Below are 21941 nucleotides of genomic sequence, written 5' to 3' on the forward strand. Positions count from 1 at the left end.
AAAGTGAACCTTTGAAATGTAAACATGGATCACTCTGTTAGAGGGAGATCACCCAGTAGGACACAGTCTTTCATCACCTACAAAGTCCTGCATCATTTGGCCCAAATTTCTTGCCACTCACCCCACACACTCTGCTCAAGACACGTGCGTCTCCTTGCTGTTCCTCAAAGGCCTTGTTATGGATTGTGTCCCTTAAAAAGATATGCTGAAATCTGGGGCGCCTGGGTGGCTCAGTTGGTTGAGCGACTGCCTTCGGCTCAGGTCATGATCCTGGAGTCTTGGGATCGAGTCCCACATCGGGCTCCCTGCTCGGCAGGGGGTCTGCTTCTCCCTCTGACCCGCTTCCCTCTCGTGCTCTCTGTCTCTCATTCTCTCTCTCAAATAAATAAATAAAATCTTAAAAAAAAAAAAAAAGATATGCTGAAATCTTCACCTCTACTACTTGCAAATGTGGCCTTATTTGGAAATAGGGTCTCTGCAGATGTAATTAAGTTAAGATGTGGTCAATAGGGGTAGGCCCTTAGTCCAATATGACCAGTGTCCTTCGAAGAGGGGAAAGCTGTTACGAAAGGACAGACACATGGACAGAGATGGAGGCAGAGATCCAGTGATGCAGCTGCAAATCAAGGAACATCAAGGATTGCTGGTCACTCCCAGAAGCTGGGAAGAAACAGGGAAGGATTGTCCCCTACAGATTTCAGAGGGAGCATGGTCCTGCTGGCACCTTAACGCGGGAATTTAAGCCTTCTGAGCTACACATTTCCGTGGTTTTAAGCCACCTTGTGTGTGTTATTTTTGTTCCAGCAATCCTAGGAAACTAACAAGCCTCAAAGGTGTTCCTGCCTTTCTCATTCTTCTGCTTGCAGAGCCCTTCCACAGAGAGCCTCCCTGACTCCCCACAGGTCCCTGCTCCATGCCACCTCTGCAGAGATACCATGTCCAACGTGCACCCCTGAATAGCAACTTCTGCCCCTCTCTACTCCCTTGCCTCTTCTATTTTTCTTCATGGTCCCAGTCATACAAACATTAAATGGTATATCTGTCATTTATTGTATTCCTTGCCTTCAAAACTGTAAGTTCCGTGGAAGTAGAGACAGTCCAATTCTTTGCCGCAAACCCAGTGCCTAGCACGTGCCTGACGCAGGCAAGCTGTCCATGCATATTTGTTTCATAAATGAATGAGCTCCTTGAGAGTACAGTCTACCCTTTATGTTTTTATCCTCCTGTTGCCTGATACAATGCTTTGCTTATCACGGACTCTCAGGAAATGTGTACAGATGGACTAATAAACCCCTCATCACTCGTGGGCTTAAGGCTCTGCGTGGTGAAAAGAGGAAGTCAAAATGCACACCACATTGGCCTGTGTTGGGTGGCCTCTTTGCTGTAAAACAATTGTGGGGACCATCGATCCGATGTCTCTGAGTGATCGTTTTGAGCTCACCATTTGTCTGCCTCATCCAGCCACTGTTTCTCTTGTACTGCACACCGCCCCTTCTTGCCCTGTTGTTTTTCTGATTAAGGAGACAGAATTGAGTAATCTAAATTTAGTGTGTGTAGCTCAGAGGTGCCAATCATGACAAATAATGAATTAGGTGATCCCCCTGCCCTTCCCTTGAAGCATTGAGCTGAAACCAACAAGTTCATTTTATTTAGGACCAAAGGCTGAACTCAGAGTGTTGTCTGTGACAGGAGAGTGCTTTCTTCACTAATTAAGTCACCCGGGCTCAGACAAACCCTCTCCGGGGTGGGGGGGTGCAGCTTATCAGTTGGCCCAGAAACTGTGCCTTTGGCCTTCTGTTTGCTAAGGGAAGTGCTAGATACATTTGTTACAAATATGTAAGCCAGAAAAAAAATGCATTTATGTGTACATATGCACACACACACACACATATAAATCTCATATACTTTTATAAATTTCTTTAGCCTTTTAAAGATTTTTCTGGTTTTCTTAGTAAACCTACATTTAGAATTCACAATTTCTGGGGCACCTGGGTGGCACAGTCAGTTAGGCATCCACCTCTTGGTTTTGGCTCAGGTCATGATCTCAGGGTCGTGACGTCAGGGGCGTGAGATCGAGCCCTGCCACGAGGCTCCATGCTCAGCTCAGAGTCTGCTCTCTCCCTCTCCCTCTGCTCCTCCTTCTTGTCTCTCTCAAATAAATAAATAAATCTTTAGAATTCACAATTTATGGGTTAAGAGCTGTAGTTTCTAATCAGTTTTGAAAAGGACCTGTATAAAACACATTTTATTTGCTTTCATAAAAACATAAAAATTTACTTGTTGAAAAGCTATTATATTTGATGTTTGTAAGAAATGAGCCATAGATTAGAAATAATAATTTTTATGATACTCTCTGTTCTGGAAAAATAATGAAGTTCTGTTTCCATCTATGACCTTTGAGTCTTTATTTATTTATTTATATTTTTATTTTTTGATCTATGAGTCAATATGTGCATCGGGGGGGTTATACATGAGGGATTTTGAATGAATCTTTTTCAATTTAGTAAAAATGAAAGTAAAAGATGTAAATAAAATGTATGAAACAGGGCACCTGGGTGGCTCAATCGGTTAAGCGTCTGCCTTTGGCTCAGGTCATGATCCCAGGGCCCTGGGATTGATCCCCACGTTGGGCTCCCTGCTCAGCAGGAGCTTGCTTCTCTCTCTCCTCCCTGCTCCTGCTCTCTTCTTGCTACCTCTGTCTCTCTCTCTCTCAAATAAATAAAATATTAAAAATAAAATGTATGAAACGGTGCTAATTCATTTTTTTAAATGTTATTATGTTGATATATTTAATAAAGCACGTATTGCTAGTTCCTTTCTCCTCTCTGGTCAGATACCTGTCCCAGCTGTTGATTATGTGAGATTTTGGCACCTTTGTGCATCGTCACTAATCATGGGTATTTCCCTAGGAGGGGCCAGAAGACCCCTGTTATCTCTACCTTGCAGAAGGGGCACAGCCCTGGGGATGGAAGGGTGACTTATCCAGAGCCTTCCAGAGTAGCTGAGAAGAGCCCATGCATTTCAAACATCTAAAACCCTCAGTCTTTCCTAGTTCTCTGGACCTGTCTACACTTTGTCCAGCACAGCAGTTCAAAATGTAGAGCTTTTTTGTAGCAGCTTGCTTAAAAGAAATGGGTTTAAGCTTTAGGTAGAGAAGTACATTATAAAGATCACCTCTAAAGGGCAAAATAAATGAATATAATTTAATTATGAGAGTAGAGAGTTAGCAAAATATATAGGAAAGCAGTTTGGAACTTGGAGCAAGTTTTACTGTTCATTTCTCAGGGAACATCTCCTTTTTGGATCTGAAAGTCATGTAGGTAATATGAAAGACAATCCATTTAATGTGATATTTTACATTTGGCTTATAACCATAAGGAGGACCAACTTTAATAATAAACTAACTCGATTAGGAACATAAATTTTATGCTCCAGATAGGTGATTTTCAACTCAATCTAGACTCCATCTTCCCAGAATATTCCATGAAGCTTGCCCCCTTACTTCCTTCAGGCCTTTGTCCAGATGTCAGAACTTCTCTGACCCATCTATTTCATTTTTAAAAAAGATTTTATTTATTTATTTGTCAGGGAGAGAGAGCACAAGCAGGGGGAGTGAGAGAGGGAGAAGCAGGTTTCCCGCTGAGCAGGGAGCCCAACACAGGGCTTGATCCCAGGACTCTGGGATCACGACCTGAGCCAAAGGCACACTCAACCGACTGAGCCACCCAGGCGTCCCATCTATTTCAAATTGCATTAGCCTCCCTTTTCCCCAACTCCCTCATGTTGCTTCCTTCTTCTTTCTAATGCTTATCATCACTCAAAATAATACATATTCTGATTATTTTTTCTCTCCCTTAACCCCCACATAAGCCACTTGTCTGCTCTGTTCACGCTATTTTTCCAGTGCACTCAGTAGGTGGTCAATACTTGTCCAACGAATGAATAACGTCTGAGACCTTTCTGTTCCGAGGTTGGTCTTGTACTCCAAGATGCACAGAACAATGGGCAGGGTGGGCATGTGGAAGTGTGGGAATGCAGGAATGGCTAGAAATGAGGGAGGTGCCTGTCCCGTGTGCGGATTGGGGCCCCATAGCTATCTTGCAACCGTGCGCAGATGTACCCAGAAACTTCGCCATGCCATCCCTCCCAGAAACGCATTTGCTGGGCTGGCCTTCACTTTTCCTATGTTCCCCTTTTCTCCTGTTAGCCGTATAATGTTTGCTTTCTGGTCCCACCTGTCAAACTCGGCTATATAGAGATGCTACAGAGAACTTGAATAATATGCCATTCATGAGTGTCTCATATAAAACAATTCCTTTTCCTATTCTGAAAACCAAGCGTAACAAAACTGGGTCGGCACAGCTGTGCGGTAACAAGGCAAGCAAACCGGAGAACTGAGGCAAAAGCATCCTCCTATCTCAGGAATAGTACTGGAAATGTCTGGAAAGTCCTTTGCTCAGTTGTGGCTGCGGTTCCTGACTTGGCCAGGTTGGCAGTCGCAACCAGGGCGTTCGTTCAGGGTGAGCCGGGGCCGAGCGGGGCTCCAGGGCGGGGACCTGCCGCGTGGTGGGGCGCGGCCGCTAGCGCGCACCCGGCCCCTAACCCCCCGGGACCGCCCGGCGGCGGGGCGGGCTCCCGCGAGGGGCGTGTCTTCCCTGGCCCCGCCCCCGAGGCGCCGGCCCGGCCGGCAGCGAATGAGCCGGTGCGCCGCGAGGGCTCGGGGGACAGCCACGCGAGATAAGGCGGCCTAGGGCGGCAGTGCCAGCAGCTCGGCGCCTTGGGGACCGACACCCGATCGCGCCACCGCGGGAGGAGCCCGGGTGCCGGGCCGAGGCTGCTCCGGGAATGCTTTCAGGCGGCACAAACATGGCTGCGGCCGTGCGAGCTGCGAGCGCCCTGCTCCGCGACCGGCGTAAGTGAGGCTGTGGCGGCCGCCACCGCCGCCGAGGTCACTGCGACGCCCGGGGCAGCGGGCGGGGGGCAGCTAGCGCCGGGCTCCGCCGCCCTGGGGGCTTCCGGGAGCGGCGCAGGAGGCTCCGCGGGACGGGGCGAGGGGCGCCGTGGAGGTGGGACGGGAAAGGGGTCGTCCCCTGGGAGGGCGAGAGGGGGGCAAGTGGGTCATCTGGGGGCCCTGGGGCACCGCCGGGGGGGTGTCCTGGAGCACCACCGTCAGCTGGGTGGCCATGAGCAGTGCCGGAATTTGCCAGGGCCTTAGTTCTTATCTGTAAAATCAATAATGAGAGTCACGGGGTTGTTGTGAGCATTACGGGAGGGAGCGTGAGTTAAGGACCTGACTTAACTGAGGACATCTGTCCTGGGGTTCCCTCCCTTGGGAGGGAGGTCGCAGTGTGCCCACTGCTGCTGAGTGGTGACTGGACACAGACCGGACTTATTTTTTCCAAGTAGTTCCACAGTTCATCAGTCTGGTGCCTACTGAGAGGGAATGGAGAGAATCCACTTTGAATTTCCTTATCTTTTTTTTTTTTTCTTTTTTTTTTAAAAGATTTTATTTATTTATTTGACAGAGAGAGAGACACAGCGAAAGAGGGAACACAAGCAGGGGGAGTGGGAGAGGGAGAAGCAGGCTTCCCGCTGAGTAAGGAGCCCGATGCAGGGCTCAATCCCAGGACCCTGGGATCATGACCTGAGCCGAAGGCAGACGCTTAACGACTGAGCCACCCAGGCGCCCCTGAATTTCCTTATCTTATTACAGGTGTCTTTGTGAGGAAAATAATGAGGACCCAGTTTATACTGAGGGTCAGGCCACTCAGGGTACTGGAGCAAAGGGCATTATTTTTTAAGAAGAGGAAGCGCAATGCTGGTAACAGGGCTGAAAGATGTATTGAATTAATGTTTTCTTCCTTTGGCCCTTTCTGTGGCAAAATCTGACACGTTCTACATTTGAGGTCATAGAACAATTTGAAAAACTTTAAATGATTTGTTGTCTTATAGGTGACTAAGTGGAAGGATTCAGAAACCATAATGAAAGTGGATTTGAAGTCAATTGAATTATGGACTCTAATTTTATGAAGTAGTTATAATACTTTAATCATCCTTTTGAAATGAAGGAATTAACATTATCTGGGTTAGAAAAAATTGGGTAGTATTACTGAAAACAAATTCTGAAAGTAAAAGTGTAAAAGCAAAGTTTTACACCATGTATCAATAAGAATCAGTAGGAAGCTCCCTGGGGTGGGCCACGTACTGTGTATACTATATATATATTTAAATTAGAAAGTTGGTAGATTAATGAATTACTGTTTTTTGTTTTTGCCTTTTCTTTCCAAATTTTCTACACTAAGCATCCATGTCTTTCATAATTAGAAAAAAATTTCTGGAATAATAAAAAAAGTATTAGTATTTAAATTAAAGACACTAGAACATTTTGGTGCCATACCAGAAAGTAATTCTTTTTTTTTTTTTTCCTTATGTTAATCCCCATACATTACATCATTAGTTTTAGATGAAAGTAATTCTTTTTTGAAAGCCTCCCCTCCCCAAGTGTTTATTAATAGCCACCATATAGTACATTATTTCTGTTAATTTTTAAAATGTACCTTTTTTAAAGATTTTATTTATTTATTTGACACAGAGAGAGAGACAGCGAGAGAGGGAACACAAGCAGGGGGAGAGGGAGAAGCAGGCTTCCCACTGAGTAGGGAGCCTGATGTGGGGCTTCATCCCAAGACCCTGGGATCATGACCCGAGCCAAAGGCAGACGCCCAACTGACTGAGCCACCCAGGCGCCCCTAAAATGTACCTATTTTTATAAGTACCTTTTGAAATAAGCCTCATCTCCTATGTGATAGAAAAGGGCTCCATTATATATTTAAGTACTTGTGTGCCTTTATACCCTCCTTTGCCCCACCCCTAAGCATCCAAAATATAGTAATTTGGTTTTGGAGAACCAGTTGATACCCATGAACTTAAGTCACAGATAAACTTTTGAATACTTCACCTTTTGGGTTTGTCCAGGAGTTAGGAAGTTTTGCTTTCTTTATATTCTGCATTTTCTTAGTTTTATAGCCTTTATGGTTTGCAGGCCTTCCGCAGTTCATGTAAAAGTAGGATTAGAATACCTGGTCTTAGTTCATAAGTGGACAAGTCCCTGCTACTGAGTATTCTTCTTGCTTAACCATATGCATTGTGCCTGGCACTGTTCTTGGGGCTGGACATAGATTTAAAAAATTTTTCCTAATCTTCACAGCGGCCCTGCAGGGTTGGCCTTATCACCATTTTACAGAGGAGTAAAGTGAGGCTTGGAGGAGTTCTTTGAGTTGCCCAAGTACTGCTACACAGCCTGTTCGGCGCTATCTGGGATTTCCACCAGATCTCTCTGGCTCGAACACATACGCTCTATGCCACAGTGAGCTGAGTATATTGAGGAATCCCCATTGGTCCTTTGTTTGAATAATTAAACAACTTTAGCTACAAGTATACAAATCGTTTGGTCAGAGTTTACTCTTTGTTTCTCTGGAACCTTCAGATCATTAGGGGACAGGAGTATCATAGAGAAGTTTTTGAGAGGTGGGTCCTGAGCACAGAGGACCCATTATTAGCAGCATTGCCCTGAGAATTTGTTCAACCACAGAGGATTGTGTAAGTGGAGGGCATGGCAATAGATCAGCAGCTTGAAAAGCTACCAGCTCCCAAATTGTCCTAGGAAGTACTGATGTACTAGTTGACGACTCCAGTCTCACCCTGATTCCCTTCTGCCACTTTTTAAGATTCACAGGGGGAAATCTTATTATCAGCAGTCAAATCATGTAATGCCCAAATTCTATTCTGATATCCCATGGAACCCAGTATAATCTCATTCATATAAGGAATTGCAGACATGGTGGCATGATTGAGAACCTGGTTAAATCTCATGCAGTTCAAAATTGAACTTGTCTAAAATAAGGAGATGTCGGTTGGTTTGAGACTTCATTTGAGCAGAATTGAACTTCTTTATGTCAATCTTTTGCACTTCCACTTTGAGTTAATAAGGACTGTTCAGCACAAGCTCATGTAATTGGCTCTGTTGGGATTGTGCACAATATGGATAGTTGGAAATCTAAGGGGCCTGGAGATACCATTCTCCTATATCTTATAGACAGGGTAGGTGAAAAAAAATCAGAGCAGATGTAGTCCCTGTGCTCTAGACACTTACAAATGAAACGAATGCCAGCACTAATCATATATGGCAGGCGCTGTGCAGAGTGCATCACTAGTCTTATCTGCTGTAATCATCACAAGGATCCTGGTGGCAAGGTGTCATCATTTTACTGGGGAAACTAAGGCTCAGAAAGAGTATAGCCTGGCCCCAGTACATTACTAGTAAGTGGCAGAGCTGGATGCAGTCAGGTCTGCTGGTCCACAGCCTGAGTTCCTCACCCAGACCTCTGACTCCTAAGTAGGAGGAGGGTAGAAGGAGACTGATCTCAAGCTGGTTTCAGACCAGCTGGTTTGAGAGCAGGGAAGGGAGAGGTCACGTGTACAGTGTGGGGCACAGCAGTAACCACAGTCCCACATTGCCATCTTGAGGACCTACTGTAGAGCTTCAGTTTAATTTCACTGTATGTCGTTGAAGGATGAATATTCTTCACGCTACAGCTAAGTAGGGCCCATGGACTCCTCAGTTCAGGTGGCTTCTCCAGGCCCACACCTAACTCTTGTGGGGGCCAGGACAAGAGTGCAGAGGGAGACCCACATATCATGTGTGGGATAGCAAGCTAACACGCTGTGAAATATGTTCTCTTCTCCACTCCTGGCGACTAGACCTTCATCACGCCGTGGAGGGGTGCACTGTTGAACTCTTCAGAGTGCCTACAGAAATGTCGCGGCCTTGGGAGAGCTGCCTCTCGCCTGTAGGCTTCCCTGCTTCTCTTTGCACCACCGGCTCTGCCCCGCATGGTGAAGAGTCTTGTGCATGCACCCGAGTGGACGCTCCAGTCTGCATGTTCAAGCTCTGTTCTTGCCCCTGCAAATAGCTTCCCTTCAGGTCAAGAACTGCTTGCGCTGACGGCACCATCAGGCTCAGGAGGCGAGATCTAGGAAGGAAGGAGGCCTGTGCAGACCCTGGCAGTGGGTGTGGGGCTCTGGGGACAGGGAATTCTGGGGTTCTAGGTCCTGGGAGGCTGGTCAGGAATGTGAGCTGTGGACTCTGGGGTCCATGAATCCTTGGCTGTGCTGACTGCATACCCCGTGGGGGGAGCTGCAGCAGGAGGAGGGCCAGAAAGGGCCCTCTGAAGTGGAGCCCTTGGCCTTGTCAGGGTCCAAGGGCAGTGCTGGGGTTCTCAGCACTGGTGCTTTTTTTTTTTTTTTTAAGATTTTTTTTATTTATTTGTCAGAGAGAGAGTGAGAGAGCACAAGCAGGGAGAACAGCAGGCAGAGGGAGAAGCAGGCTCCCCGCCGAGCAGGGAGCCCGATGCGGGGCTGGATCCCAGGACCCTGGGACCACGACCTGAGCCGAAGGCAGACGCTGAATGACTGAGCCACCCAGGTGTCCCTAGCACTGGTGCTTTAAGGGAGAAGGCTTACAGGCAGATGAGGTCTGTGCAATTGACAATGGGAAACTGGCTCGACTGCCACTCCCTAAGTCAATGGCTCTTAGCCTGTCGGGCAAGCTTCTCGCCCTTTGTATGAGCGGCACGCTGCTGCCAGTAACTTCCAGAAACGGGCAGTGGTTTCCATGAAGGATCGTGTCAGAATCTGCCGAGGCAGAGTGAGGAGGTGTGTTTCTAAAAAGGCTCCATGCAGGTCCTGATACGCTATCCTAGGGGGTGCCCCCACCCCCCGGTCAGAGGGATTGTAAGTGCCTTTACCCATGTGCAGAGAAATGCTGGGAAAATCGCCTTCGCTACAGCATCTCTTTAAATTTTAAATCTGGGACTGATGCTCTGAGGACTTCTTCCAAAGTAATTACTTCCCCGCTAGATTTCATGCTGTTACTTTAATTTTGCCACAGTGGTGCATGGCGGCCCGAGGACCTGCCAGCCATGGAGGGGCCAGTCGATTGGAGCCACGGCGGCCGCTGCCACAGAAACAGCCCAACGTGGCAGAAGCCCAAAACCACAAGTTCAGCCGGGGAAGAGGTATGACTCTAAGTTTAGGTACTAATAAGAATTTCTTTTTGTGGATGCCAACACCAGTGAGTGGCTACGAGCAGCCTGAGGAGGAAAGCTGCGGGGGAATGCCAGTATGTAAGGAGTGGGGTGTTGTTTTCTTGGCTTTCTTTCAGTAACTGGAAAACTGCAGGTCTCTCTCTCTTTCTCTCTTTCATACACCCCCCCCCCACCAAGGTTTTAAATTTTTTTTGAAATTTTTTACAGATTAAAAAAAAATTTTTTTTAAGATTTTATTTATTTATTTGACAGAGAGAGAGAGACAGCGAGAGAGGAACACAAGCAGGGGGAGTGGGAGAGGGAGAAGCAGACTCCCCGCTGAGCAGGGAGCCCGATGTGGGGCTCGATCCCAGGACCCTGGGATCATGACCTGAGCCGAAGGCAGACGCTTAACGACTGAGCCACCCAGGTGCCCCTAAAATTTTTTATTAAAAAAATTTTTTCCAGCTTTATTGGGGTATGATTGACAAAGAAAATCCCACCGGGCTTTTGTTAAAGGACACATAGCTCAGTACAGTCTGCAAATCATGTAGGAATTTAGTCCTGGAATATGTCATGTAACACAAATTATATGTATTGCTGGAAATGTATTTACGAACCTAACATAATTACACCTATAAAATGTAGGTCGTGTAGAGGATAAAGAATAACTAATCTGTCAAGAATTTATGTGGTAAACTCTGCCCGTTGTTTTTCACTGTTAACACAGTGAACAAAATTAGAACTGACATAATATGATTTGCGATTTATTAAAGGAATAAAGTATCTGTTCCGTACTTCACCCCTGCTGTTTGCTGGTGGGCGTCAGCGGGCATGGCAGGCACGGCGTTGTTGTTGGGTGTCCTCTTCCATAGCAGAAGCCACAGCCCTTCTTAAGTCTTCCTTGGTACAGACGCAGCACAAGACTCTATAAGGCAATTCTTTAGATGAGTACACAGAAATAGCACACTTCAATACTAGCAGGGTTAAAGAAGGAAAGTCGCTGTGAACTATTAACTCCTTGACCTTTCTTCTAGACAAGATGTTCCATGAAAGCAATACAGCTATGAAAATGAATAGTCTTATTTTGGGTTTGTTATTTTTCATTGTGTGAACACTGAGTAAACTGAGGTTTTGGGGGGATAGAGCCTTAGGCAAAGTGTTGAAACCTTTTCAAGGGAGAAGTTTTAAATTTATGCTATTTATACTTTTACATTCAAACAAAGGGAACTTGACATTCAGAGCTTGGTGTCAGATGGGCTGTGTCTGGAGGGGAGGAGAGACAGAGTGACCCTTGCTAAAGCTTTGCACTTCACATTCTCGCAGAGGGTGTCAGACTAGGGCAGCTAATGCGCCATTCATCATGCACAACACAGTTTTGAATTAAGTGCATGTGTATTTAGGTATTTCAAATCGTGTGCATCTCTTTCATGTGTAACATCATCGTGGTTTACAAAACATGAGTTTGCAGGGCAGAGTAACATCCAATTTAAAGCCACTCTTGTTCTGAGCTCAGGTGTTACAGATGAAAAACAGTTCTAAATCTCGTTTGCACATTGATACCCTCTGTGGCTTAGGTAAGTCTCTTAGCTTGGGGTTTCTTAACCAGTAATCTGTTAACTGGCAGCAATCCATGGAAAAATGCGCTTAATTTATTGTGAGTCACAGATTTTGAGGGTGAGAGACAGGATCCCAGAACACTGGTGGTCTAAGTAGAAAGATTAAGGGAGTATTACAGTTTCACAATATAATGAATCTGGAATTTTCAGGTACCAAGAAAAGAAAACTAAATACCAGCTTGTTAATTCATCGATAGGATTTCTGGTCAGAGGAGGTGGAAAAGTTGTAGGACAATGACCGTCTTCCAAAATAATTGCTTGGTTTTGTAAAAAGGAGGGTAAACCCTCTTCCTCTAACTCAGTGGTTCTCAGTAGAGGGAGGGGGGAACCCTCCGCTCCCACTCCCCAGACATAGTCGGCGATGTCTGGGGACGTTTTTGGTTGTCACAACTCAGGTGGGGTGTGTGCTGTTGGGGCAGATCCATAGACCCATCTAGCAAGTAGAGGCCAGGATGCTACGAAACCCTGCATCGTACAACACGGCCCTCCACAGCCAAGGATCATCCAGCCCCAAATGCCCATAGTGCCAAGGAAGAGAAACGTTGGCCTAGGACGATGTGAAGAGTGAACCTAGTTCCTCCTTATGATGGGCTCTAAATGGGAAGATCCCTGACTTCACTGGAATGCAACATACCCCTTACCCCAGGAATTGGTTCTTATTTTGAAAATTCAGGCTGAGAACTGATTTCTGCCTCATTCCCCTGTAGTGTGTTTGCTCAAAAAACAGTTTCCACGTGTATACATTTGACACCCTCTGCTGCCTCACATTATCACCAAATGTTAGTGTTTGTTTAAAAATTGCAATTAAACTGTCCTCGTGATCTCATTGGCTTTAGAACACATTAGGAACAGTCTTCCAAACAAGAGCCATCTCGGCAGGATCGGCTCAGTCCCTGCAGCAGTTTGAGGTGGTCTTGATGTAGGAGGGTTAGAAAGTGGGACCCCTCCGCATTTGTAATGATGGTGTTTTACATAAACCTCAGTCTGGTCCTTCTCAGCTGCTTTATCAAAGAGTGAATGGAGACTACATTCAGCCATAAGAAGGAAAGAATACTGATTCATGCTATCACATGGATGAACCTTGAAAATTGTATGCTAAGGGAAAGAAACCAGATACAAAGGGCCACATATTATGTGATTCTATTTCTACGAATAGGCAGATCCATAGACCCAGAAAGCAGGTCAGTGATTGCCAAGAGTGAGCAGGAGGGAGAATGGGGAATGGCTCTAGTGGGGGGGAATATTCTTTCAGGGTAATGAAAATGTTTAGGAATTAGATAGTTGTAATGGTTGCATAACTTGGTGCATGTATTAGAAACCACTGCATTGTATTTTGACGTGGCAGATTTTATGATATGTAAATTATATCTAAATTTTTCCAAATGCAAAAAAAAAAAAGTGCAGGAATGGAAGAAATACTCCTTGTCCTTTAGTGTCTGCACCTGCAGGCTCTTTCACTGCCGTCACAGGGCTACTGTTCACAGGAACACACGGGCCTCCCGTTCTCCAGGCTCTCATCTCTGGCTATGACCTCAGAGTTCCAAGTCTCCAGCCTTGGGCTGCTGGCGGCCACCCGAAGCATGTGAGGGGCACTTGGTCCCACTCTGGCTCCATCTTGCGCCCTGAAGGGGTGTAGGAATGGAGAACTCATCTTGACCTGGCTCACGTTAATCTGTGCAGGCTCCAGAGCTGCTCTAGATTTTAGAGGTTTAGAGTTTGCATAGTCCTTTGGTTTATTTAACTTCCCCCAAACTGCTTGATTTTTTTTTTTTGCTTCTTCTGGCTCATTCAGTGCTGGACCTATTTGAATAAGTTAGAGCAATTTCTTGCAGGAATCCCCTAAGCAGTGGCTCTAGATGGAGGATGGAGAGGTGAGTGCCACATGAGACGTGTACTTTATCGTAGCAGGAGACACTGAAGATGGAGTAAAGGCAGGCTCTGGAAAAGGCAGCAGAGTAGCAAGAAATAATTTGTCAGTAGTAATTTAACGTAATAATTAAAGAGAAGGGAGCAGGTAAAGAATTAGAGATGGGCTGGTATTATACTGTGGAGGTTTAAACTTCTGGGAAGCCCATGGCTTCTCTGTGTATCATAGAATTTCTGTGTACCAGATCATGCTAAATAACTAAGTACGCTATCTTATTTAATTCTCAAAACAACCTTTTGAGGTAGTTGGTGGACTCTCTATCTTATAGATGAAGAAACTGAAGTTTGGAGAGACCAAGTCATTTGTGTATTCATAAGGCATTCACATGAACAGTTTTTCCAGCCTCAGGACAATTGTAGATTTATACCTTGGCTCTCAGTCCCTAAGGAATGGGATCTTTGTTCAGGACTGACCGTTTAGTGGAGAAACGTTTCGAGCCCAGAGAAGACCAGCGTCATGGATGAAGCTAGGAGACCGAGGTCAGAGTCAGAGCTGGGACCGTGCGGAACCAGAGGCCTGGTGTGTTCCCAGATAGGTAGCCATGGGATGCCAGTGCACAGCTCTATAGGTCTGTACCTTTGCTTTGAACAGATTGGATGTGAGTTTGCTAGCTGAACCAAGATTGTACCCTAGAGGAGAAAAATAAAAAGTTACAAATCAACCATTGCATTTTGTTTTCTGTAGGAAGCCCAAAACTGGAATATTAATGCTAAACATGGGAGGCCCTGAAACCCTGGGAGATGTTCACGACTTCCTTCTGAGGCTCTTCTTGGACCGAGACCTCATGACGCTTCCTATTCAAAAGTAAGACACGTTAAGTACCTGTGCTTCTTCCTAACTTGTGCAGTGCCTCTTGCCTTACACGTACCTCGGTTCTTTAGTTTCACAAAATAAATGGTTTTAATGCTTATCTGGTAGTGGCTAGAGCAGCATTATTATTTTCTTAGGTATAAGAAGGATTTGAGGGGCGCCTGGGTGGCTCAGATGGTTAAGCATCTGCCTTCGGCTCAGGTCATGATCCCAGGGTCCTGGGATCGAGCCCCGCATCGGGCTCCTGGCTCGGCGGGGAGCCTGCTTCTCCCTCTCCCTCTGCCTCTCTACCTGCTCATGCTTTCTCTCTCTCTCTCTGTATCTCTGTGTCTCAAATGAATAAATAAAATCTTTAAAAAAAAAAAAAAGAAGGATTTGATATTGCAAGAATTGCAGGAGAGAGAGAAAGCAAGTTGGGGAGGGGATCCTCCTTGAGCCCTTTCCTCCCCAGAGCTCTGGAAATCGCAGTTGTCTTGACACAACTGATGTCCCTTTAAAGATATTACAGATACATTTGTACTTGGCACTCAGGGAAGCAGTGATTAGTATTCATTCATACTGTGAATATGGACGGTGACTGCCTCTTTTCTTTCATCCTTCCCTCCCTCCTTCCTTCTCTTCTCTTTTAAAATAGGCTTTTGTAATGAAAAATTTATACATGCATATGATAAAAAATGCAAATAGCAGAAAAATGTTCACAGTAAAAAGCAAGTGTCCCTTTCCTTGGGACTCCAGCCTTCCAGTTACCCACCTGGGAGGTTACAGATGTAACCAGAAATAGAGAAGTCTGTAATTGTACAGATGTCTTTCTGGTTACATTTAGAAATAGTTCATGCATATGCAAGCATATACATAACTTTATTTATAGATATATAGGTATATATGCACATATATATCCTCCCTGTTCTTTTCAACACAAATGTGAATGTACTTATGTACATTATTTAACACTTTGCTATTTTCTTTTTTTGAAATTTAACAATGTATCTTGGAGATTGTTCCGTAACAGATTATATAGATCTGGTTTTTTGTTTGTTTTTTGTTTTTTCCCCACGACTGTATAGATAGTTGCATTGTCTGGTCATACCTTAATTTATTTAACCTGTGGCTCATGGTGGACATTTACGTTGTTTACGTATTACAGTGAACATTCATGTGGTTTGTGTACATCTTTGCTCACATATGCAAATGTATCTGTGATTAATACGCATTTTCTTAAAGTAAGAGGAATATATGCCTCCTAATGTCTTCTATATCCCACTTCCTACTAGGTGTAGGATCAGGAAGTGTTAGGATAGTGGCCAGCATGCACCTAGGGTCTGTGCCTGCGCGTTTGGTGTCCTGAATCTTCAGGCTATGTTGCTAGAATAACACGTGGGGCAGATGTGGCTACTCCTCAGAGAGTGTTTAGTTTTCTCTCTCTACTTGAGGCCAAAAGAGCTGGCTGTTTCTCACTCAAAGCTTCTGTTTTTTTGTTTTTTTTTTTTAATATTATTTATTTGACAGAGAGAGAGAGCGAGAGCAGGAACACAAGCAGGGGGAGTGGGAGAGGGAGAAGCAGGCTTCCCGCCGAGCAGGGAGCCCGATGTGGGACTCGATCCCGGGACTCCGGGATCATGACCTGAGCCGAAGGCAGACGCCTAACGACTGAGCCACCCAGGTGCCCCCAAAGCTTCTGTTTTTAAAGGCTTGATCTTCTTAGGCTCTTCTTACAATTTTGCTTATCTTTTCTATCGAGTAGTTTCTGAGGTTGCTAAGGTGGAATAAAATCCACTTACCTACCTGTTAAATGATTTAGTAAGCTGGCACCAATCATCGCCAAACGCCGAACCCCCAAAATTCAAGAGCAGTACCGCAGGATTGGAGGTGGGTCTCCCATCAAGATGTGGACCTCCAAGCAAGGAGAAGGCATGGTGAAGCTGCTGGATGAGTTGTCCCCACACACAGGTACAGCGCTTCTTAATCAGTATCTCACTAGGCTTGTTCTTGCAAGTTAGATATGAAGTCCCAAACACTAGTGGATGGCAGATGCGGTTCTCTGTATCTGCAGTCCTTGATCTGTGGGGGTTTCTGTATGATGCATGGTCCCTTAACTCCGTTCTTAAGGCATTATCCTTTGTCCTTGGCTGTATAGCCTGTTATTCCTTATGCTACAGAGGAAAGAGCTAAATTTGGAACATTGGTTCAAAAGGAAGTTTGAGGGGTGTGTTAAATTGAGCTAGATTATAAGGAAGAGGCCACATACCATGAATAAAAGATGCATATCTCATTGCCCCCCCCCCGGGAAGAAATCTTTGGGAAATGGATCAGGGCTGCTGTTAGTGCCTTTCCTTCTGTGCAGACGGCTAATTAGATGAGCAGAGCAGAATTGGCTAGCTCTTGTGGAAGCCGTGAGACCGTAAGCAACTTTCAGCAACCGTCCTCGGCTCTAGCAACACCGGCTAGTGTGAGGTGCTAGAGGATTGGTGTGGCTGGTAACCGTCCTCTGAGAACCTCGAATGCAGAAGGATAATGTGCAGAATGAAGCACTAACTGCATGAATGAATTGTAAGTGCCATATTTAGCTGCATTCAAGACACATTCAAGATTGCAGGACACACCATTGTTCACACACACACACACACACACGAAACTCTGCCGGTTAATTTTATTTTATTTTATTTATTTATTTTTTTAAAAGATTTTATTTATTTATTTGAGAGAGAGAGAATGAGAGACAGCATGAGAGGGAGGAGGGTCAGAGGGAGAAGCAGACTCCCCGCCAGCAGGGAGCCCGATGCAGGACTCGATCCCTGGACTCCGGGATCATGACCTGAGCCGAAGGCAGTCGCTTAACCAACTGAGCCACCCAGGCGCCCCTGGTTAATTTTAAGACGGCATCTGTTGCAGATGTGGACCAATATGAGAAATGTTAAACCAAGAAATGTGCATGTAAGGTGCATGAAATACATTAATTAACAGTGCATTTTGGGGCTCCAGAATGAGGGACAGGAGTGTGACACAGTGGGGAGCCTCAAGGACAGCCACCCCTCCAGGCGGGACCAAAAGCATTTCACTCTGCTCTGAGAAAACACCATTGAGTGTCACCTCAAGCTGCTCTTGGAAGCCACTGTTTCCCGTCACATACAGGGACAGAGGCTCTAGCTCAGCTCAGCTCACTTGGAAAATTGTTCAGTCATGCTTCTGAACATCGGTGTGCTTCCTGCCTTCGCTGGTGGCTCAAGGGCATTTCTTATACAATTCAGCCACTCGTACTGCAATGTGTCTTGAAAACATTAGGTGAGGGAAACTTGGCTGTGCCCTACTCACACCTGCCTGATAGAGAACAAGCCCTCTAGTCATTAACAGTTTATCAGTATAAAAGGTCTAGTGTGAATCAGATCTGCAGTTGCTGTGCTGTCTTCAGTGGAAAAAAAGAAGTGGCAAGATGCCATTTTTGTCTGTTGATGTGGTAGGATCCATCCAGTATTCCAGCAGAGCTGTTAGCCTTGAGCAAGGAGTACAGATGGAGGGCATCCTTCTCACCTTCCCTCTCTCTCTGGTGAGGCTGCTGGGTTGTCCAGATCAGACAGACCAGCCATGGCCTCAGCCTCCCGGGTTGGCTTGGAAAGAGTCCCGATTTATATCACTTACTATCAAACATCTGATTATTTTAATCTGTGGCCATCTAGTACAAAGGAAGTTACATCATCTAGATTCTAGGATTATTCCCTGCTTTGGTAGGGACCAAAGAATAGTAATATCCACTTCATATTTTCATAGTCAGAATTGTAAGTGATTTTTAAAAAAATCAGTTATTAAGCATTCCATCTTATGGAGGCATATGAGAAAGTAAAGTCTATTATTCTTCATTATAATTTGGGGATAAGTTTAGGGTATCCATGAAGTATATTCAGCTCAGTGGCTTGCCTGTCCAGTCACTAAATCACTACTAATGTGACGGGAAATCATCTTTCCTCCTTTCTCACTCCATTTACTTGCCCATTTGGTTGCTCACGTAGCTGCTCTTTCACGCATTATTTCCCACTTGCATCCATTCTTCCATCCAGCCAACCACCAGGTATTTGTAAGCACTGACCACACTCAGGTACAGTATAGTGATGAGGGATAAAGTAGTGACTAAGTCACACCCTTACCTTCATGGAGCTGAGTTACCTGGTCATTTTCATTGAGGCAGGGAGTAAATTGTCTTAGGGGCTAATTTTTTTTTTTTTTTAAAGATTTTATTTATTTGACACAGAGAGAGAGAGATCACAAGCAGGCAGAGCGGCAGGCAGAGGGAGAGGGAGAAGCAGGCTCCCCATTGAGCAGGGAACCTGATGTGGGACTCGATCCCAGGACCCTGGGACCGTGACCTGAGCCGAAGGCAGATGCTTAATCGACTGAGCCACCCAGGCGCCCCTTAGGGGCTACTTTTAGTTTCTCTGGATCTGGGAGGCTCGTCCAGATCCTGGTCCTGGGAGGGCTTTGGTACTGATGACCCTTTGACCTATCACTGCCCTCTGGCCCACACTTGGGACCCTCAGAGCAGGCAGGTTAAATCGTTGCTCTCTCCTACATGGTAAATGACCACCTAACGGTTTTGGCAGACCTGCTCTGGGGGTATGGTAGAGATGCTTGGTAAGGCCCAAGACTGTCCACTCGGTCATTCATCAGTGGCACCCTGAGTGCCCTGCACTGTTCGATACTGCTTTTCAAAGTCAAAAAACATGGTTTCTACTTATGAGAAGCTTCCAGTCCAGGGACACCCTGCGATTACAGCCTAATCTGCTTAAGGGGCAGAGAGAAAATCTTTTAAGATTTACTGGAGAGATGCTATACAAAATGGGTAGGAAGGCCAGTGATCACACAGAATGCAGATGGAGGAAAAATGAAATAGTCTCAAGGTTTGGAAACTGCTTTGGGGGAGCTTTGTGCTAAAGACCAAGATTATCAAGTGTGGCTCTGCCAGGAGCTCACCCAGATTAACTAGAAAGAGGTTCCTTGTCCTGTTACTTAATGCGTCGCAGAACGGACCCGAGCCAGCTGGGAAGACCCCGGCCCCTCACCCGCTTCGTGTGGCTTTTCCTTCCTGCTTTCTCTGTCCCTCCCTCCATTCCTTTCTTTCTCCTTCCTCTTCCCTTCTCATATGTTCACACAAAACCATAAAGTATACTTTTAAACTATGTCTATTTGTTTATTTCTATTGGGAAAAATTCTCTTTAGGCAAAACAGTGTGATGATTACGAACAGAAATGTTTCAAACTCTCATTTTTAGGGAAGTAGTTGTTGCTTAGTAGCTGTTATAGAAATTTCAGCTTGCACTGGCTTTGTGTAAAATTGACTATTAAGTCATACGGTCAGTTTAACGAGGGAATATAACTTGGAATTTTTTTCATAGGATTACACCACATTACAGGAATTGAGGGAATAGAGAAGGAAAATAGATGAGAAGTGTAATCACTTTATGAAAGTTTAAATCTCAAATACATTTAAAAAATGATGGTTTGGTTATGTAGACTGTGACTGCTTCTCAGGAAGCTGTAAGTGCATGCTGCTCCGTAGAATAAGTCAGTTGTTCTTTACAGGATGCCTGATGGGGAGGAGCGTGGGCTCTCTTCAGATGGAGCTGGCTCCCCCAGTCCTGGTTGTAGGACTTCAGGCAGATGACTACCCCACTAAGCCTCATCTTGAAAAGGGCGGTGATCGGGCGCCTGGGTGGCTCGGTCGTTGAGCGTCTGCCTTCGGCTCAGGTTATGGTCCCAGGGTCCTGGGATCGAGCCCCGCACCGGGCTCCCTGCTCGGCGGGGAGCCTGCTTCTCCCTCTCCCACTCCCCCTGCTTGTGTTCCTGCTCTCACTATGTCTCTCTCTGTCAAATAAATAAATAAAATCTTTAAAAAAAAAAAAAAAAAGAAAAGAGAATGGCGGTGATCACAGAACCCCACTCCTAGGATCATTGTGAATATTACATAAGATAATCACGAAAGGCATCAGCCTGGTGCATGGTACATGGTAAAAATTCAATAAATGTGAGCCTTTATTATTATTCATCGTTGGCCTAGGGCTCATGACGAGCTACAACTCAAAAGGCATTATACTATCTATTTCACACCTTTCTCTCAAAGAGTCATGTACAAGCCAGACATTTGAACTATGGGCTGGAAATTAATGAAGTTTCACTGCTCAAAAATTCAACTCAGTCCTTTTTTTTTTTCTTTTCCTGGTGACATGTCACCAAAGACTCTTGGCTGGGCCATGTGGCTCCAGGGTAGACTAGGCCAGGCCGGCCAGTGGCCTTCGGGGAAACGTTTGCTTCCTCAGGCTAGGCCTAGTCAGGGAGAGCACATGGCCATTCTCCTGCAGTACGTTTGTGCAGGCCATCTTTAATCCAACAGTTTACCAAGTCTTATCTGTTCCTCCCAGAGTATTTTACCCTCCCTCACTTCAAACCGAGGTCACCACCCGGCCTTTATCTGCAGGGGCAGCCACTTCACCTCTCTTGTCTGCAAGATTTGAGGAACTCCCAGGCCCCCGGCATTTAGGCTGCAACTTTTCCAAAGGTGGAAAGAGAATGCCAGAAGCTGGTTGGCCTGTAGCATTGGCGGATCTTACCGTAGCAATCTAGTAATAGGATTGTCTCAGAAGAATAGATTAGAAGGCAAATCCCACTTCAGCCTCAGCTTAGGTCCCCCAGAGCCCCTCAGGCAGAGCAGGACAGTTGGCAGTTTTGGGATGAACCACGTTGTAATCTTTGGTCAGTCAGTCATTTGGACTTTGCTTACTGCGTCGGGCATTCTGGTGTATTTTAACTGCAGTTCGTCATTTTACACAAAAGAACATAAAATTGGTGGCCTGGAAGGGACAGACTGCCGAAAATGATTCTCCGTATGCCCCTTCCTTCCTCTTTTTGCGGCCCCCAGCCAGAGACTTACCAGAGCAGCCTGTCCTTCCCATGCACATGCACGCCTCTCCTTCCCATGTCCGCTCCTGTCCTTGGGAACATGTGCCCCTGCTTGCCCGTTCCCCGTGTCCCATCACCGAGGTGCGGTTTATACAGACACACCAACAGTGAACACGTTACCTTTTCCTTCACTTCAGCCTAAACATTTCTTGTGGCTGTTTCATGTCTCGTACTTAGTGGCAGCCCCTGCTCACACTGGGACAGTAGCATCATCTTGGTTCTGTTATGACTTAACATTTATATTGCATATTCTCAGCGTCATCCCTGAGTGGGAGTTAGCTTTGTCCTGTGAAACGACAGGAGACTTTCAGTTTTATGATTTTCTAAATGCCTAAGAAATTGTGTGGCGGTGGGTGCTTTTAAGATCCAGGACAAGAAGACGGAGACGGACAAAGGAGGGATAGGAGAAGGGGTTTGTGAGGAATACACGGGGAAGGAAGGCAAAGGTATACACCGACTTGGGCTGTTCCTTCAAATCCGAATCGGTGCCTCCAATTTAAGCTTTGTTGTTGGGTTTCTTTATCTATTAAATGAGGAGAACCATTTCAATCGTTTGTTA

The 21941-nt window shown here is 45.6% G+C and overlaps 1 protein-coding gene across 1 annotated transcript in view; it reads left to right on the plus strand.

Moving 5' to 3' along the window:
* Positions 1-4660: 4660 nt before the first annotated feature.
* The window catches only part of FECH (ferrochelatase), a 34826-nt gene continuing 17545 nt past the window's right edge, over positions 4661-21941 (plus strand). Inside the window, exons 1-4 of the mRNA XM_034995670.1 lie at positions 4661-4912; positions 9950-10076; positions 14316-14435; positions 16240-16388. Coding sequence (XP_034851561.1) covers positions 4846-4912; positions 9950-10076; positions 14316-14435; positions 16240-16388 — 463 coding nt within the window. The 5' untranslated portion in view covers positions 4661-4845. The remainder of the gene's footprint in view (positions 4913-9949; positions 10077-14315; positions 14436-16239; positions 16389-21941) is intronic.

Source organism: Mirounga leonina, unplaced genomic scaffold (assembly GCF_011800145.1).
Source record: "Mirounga leonina isolate KUSES-001 unplaced genomic scaffold, KU_Mleo_1.0 Mir_93, whole genome shotgun sequence".
Classification (NCBI taxonomy): Eukaryota; Metazoa; Chordata; class Mammalia; order Carnivora; family Phocidae; genus Mirounga; species Mirounga leonina.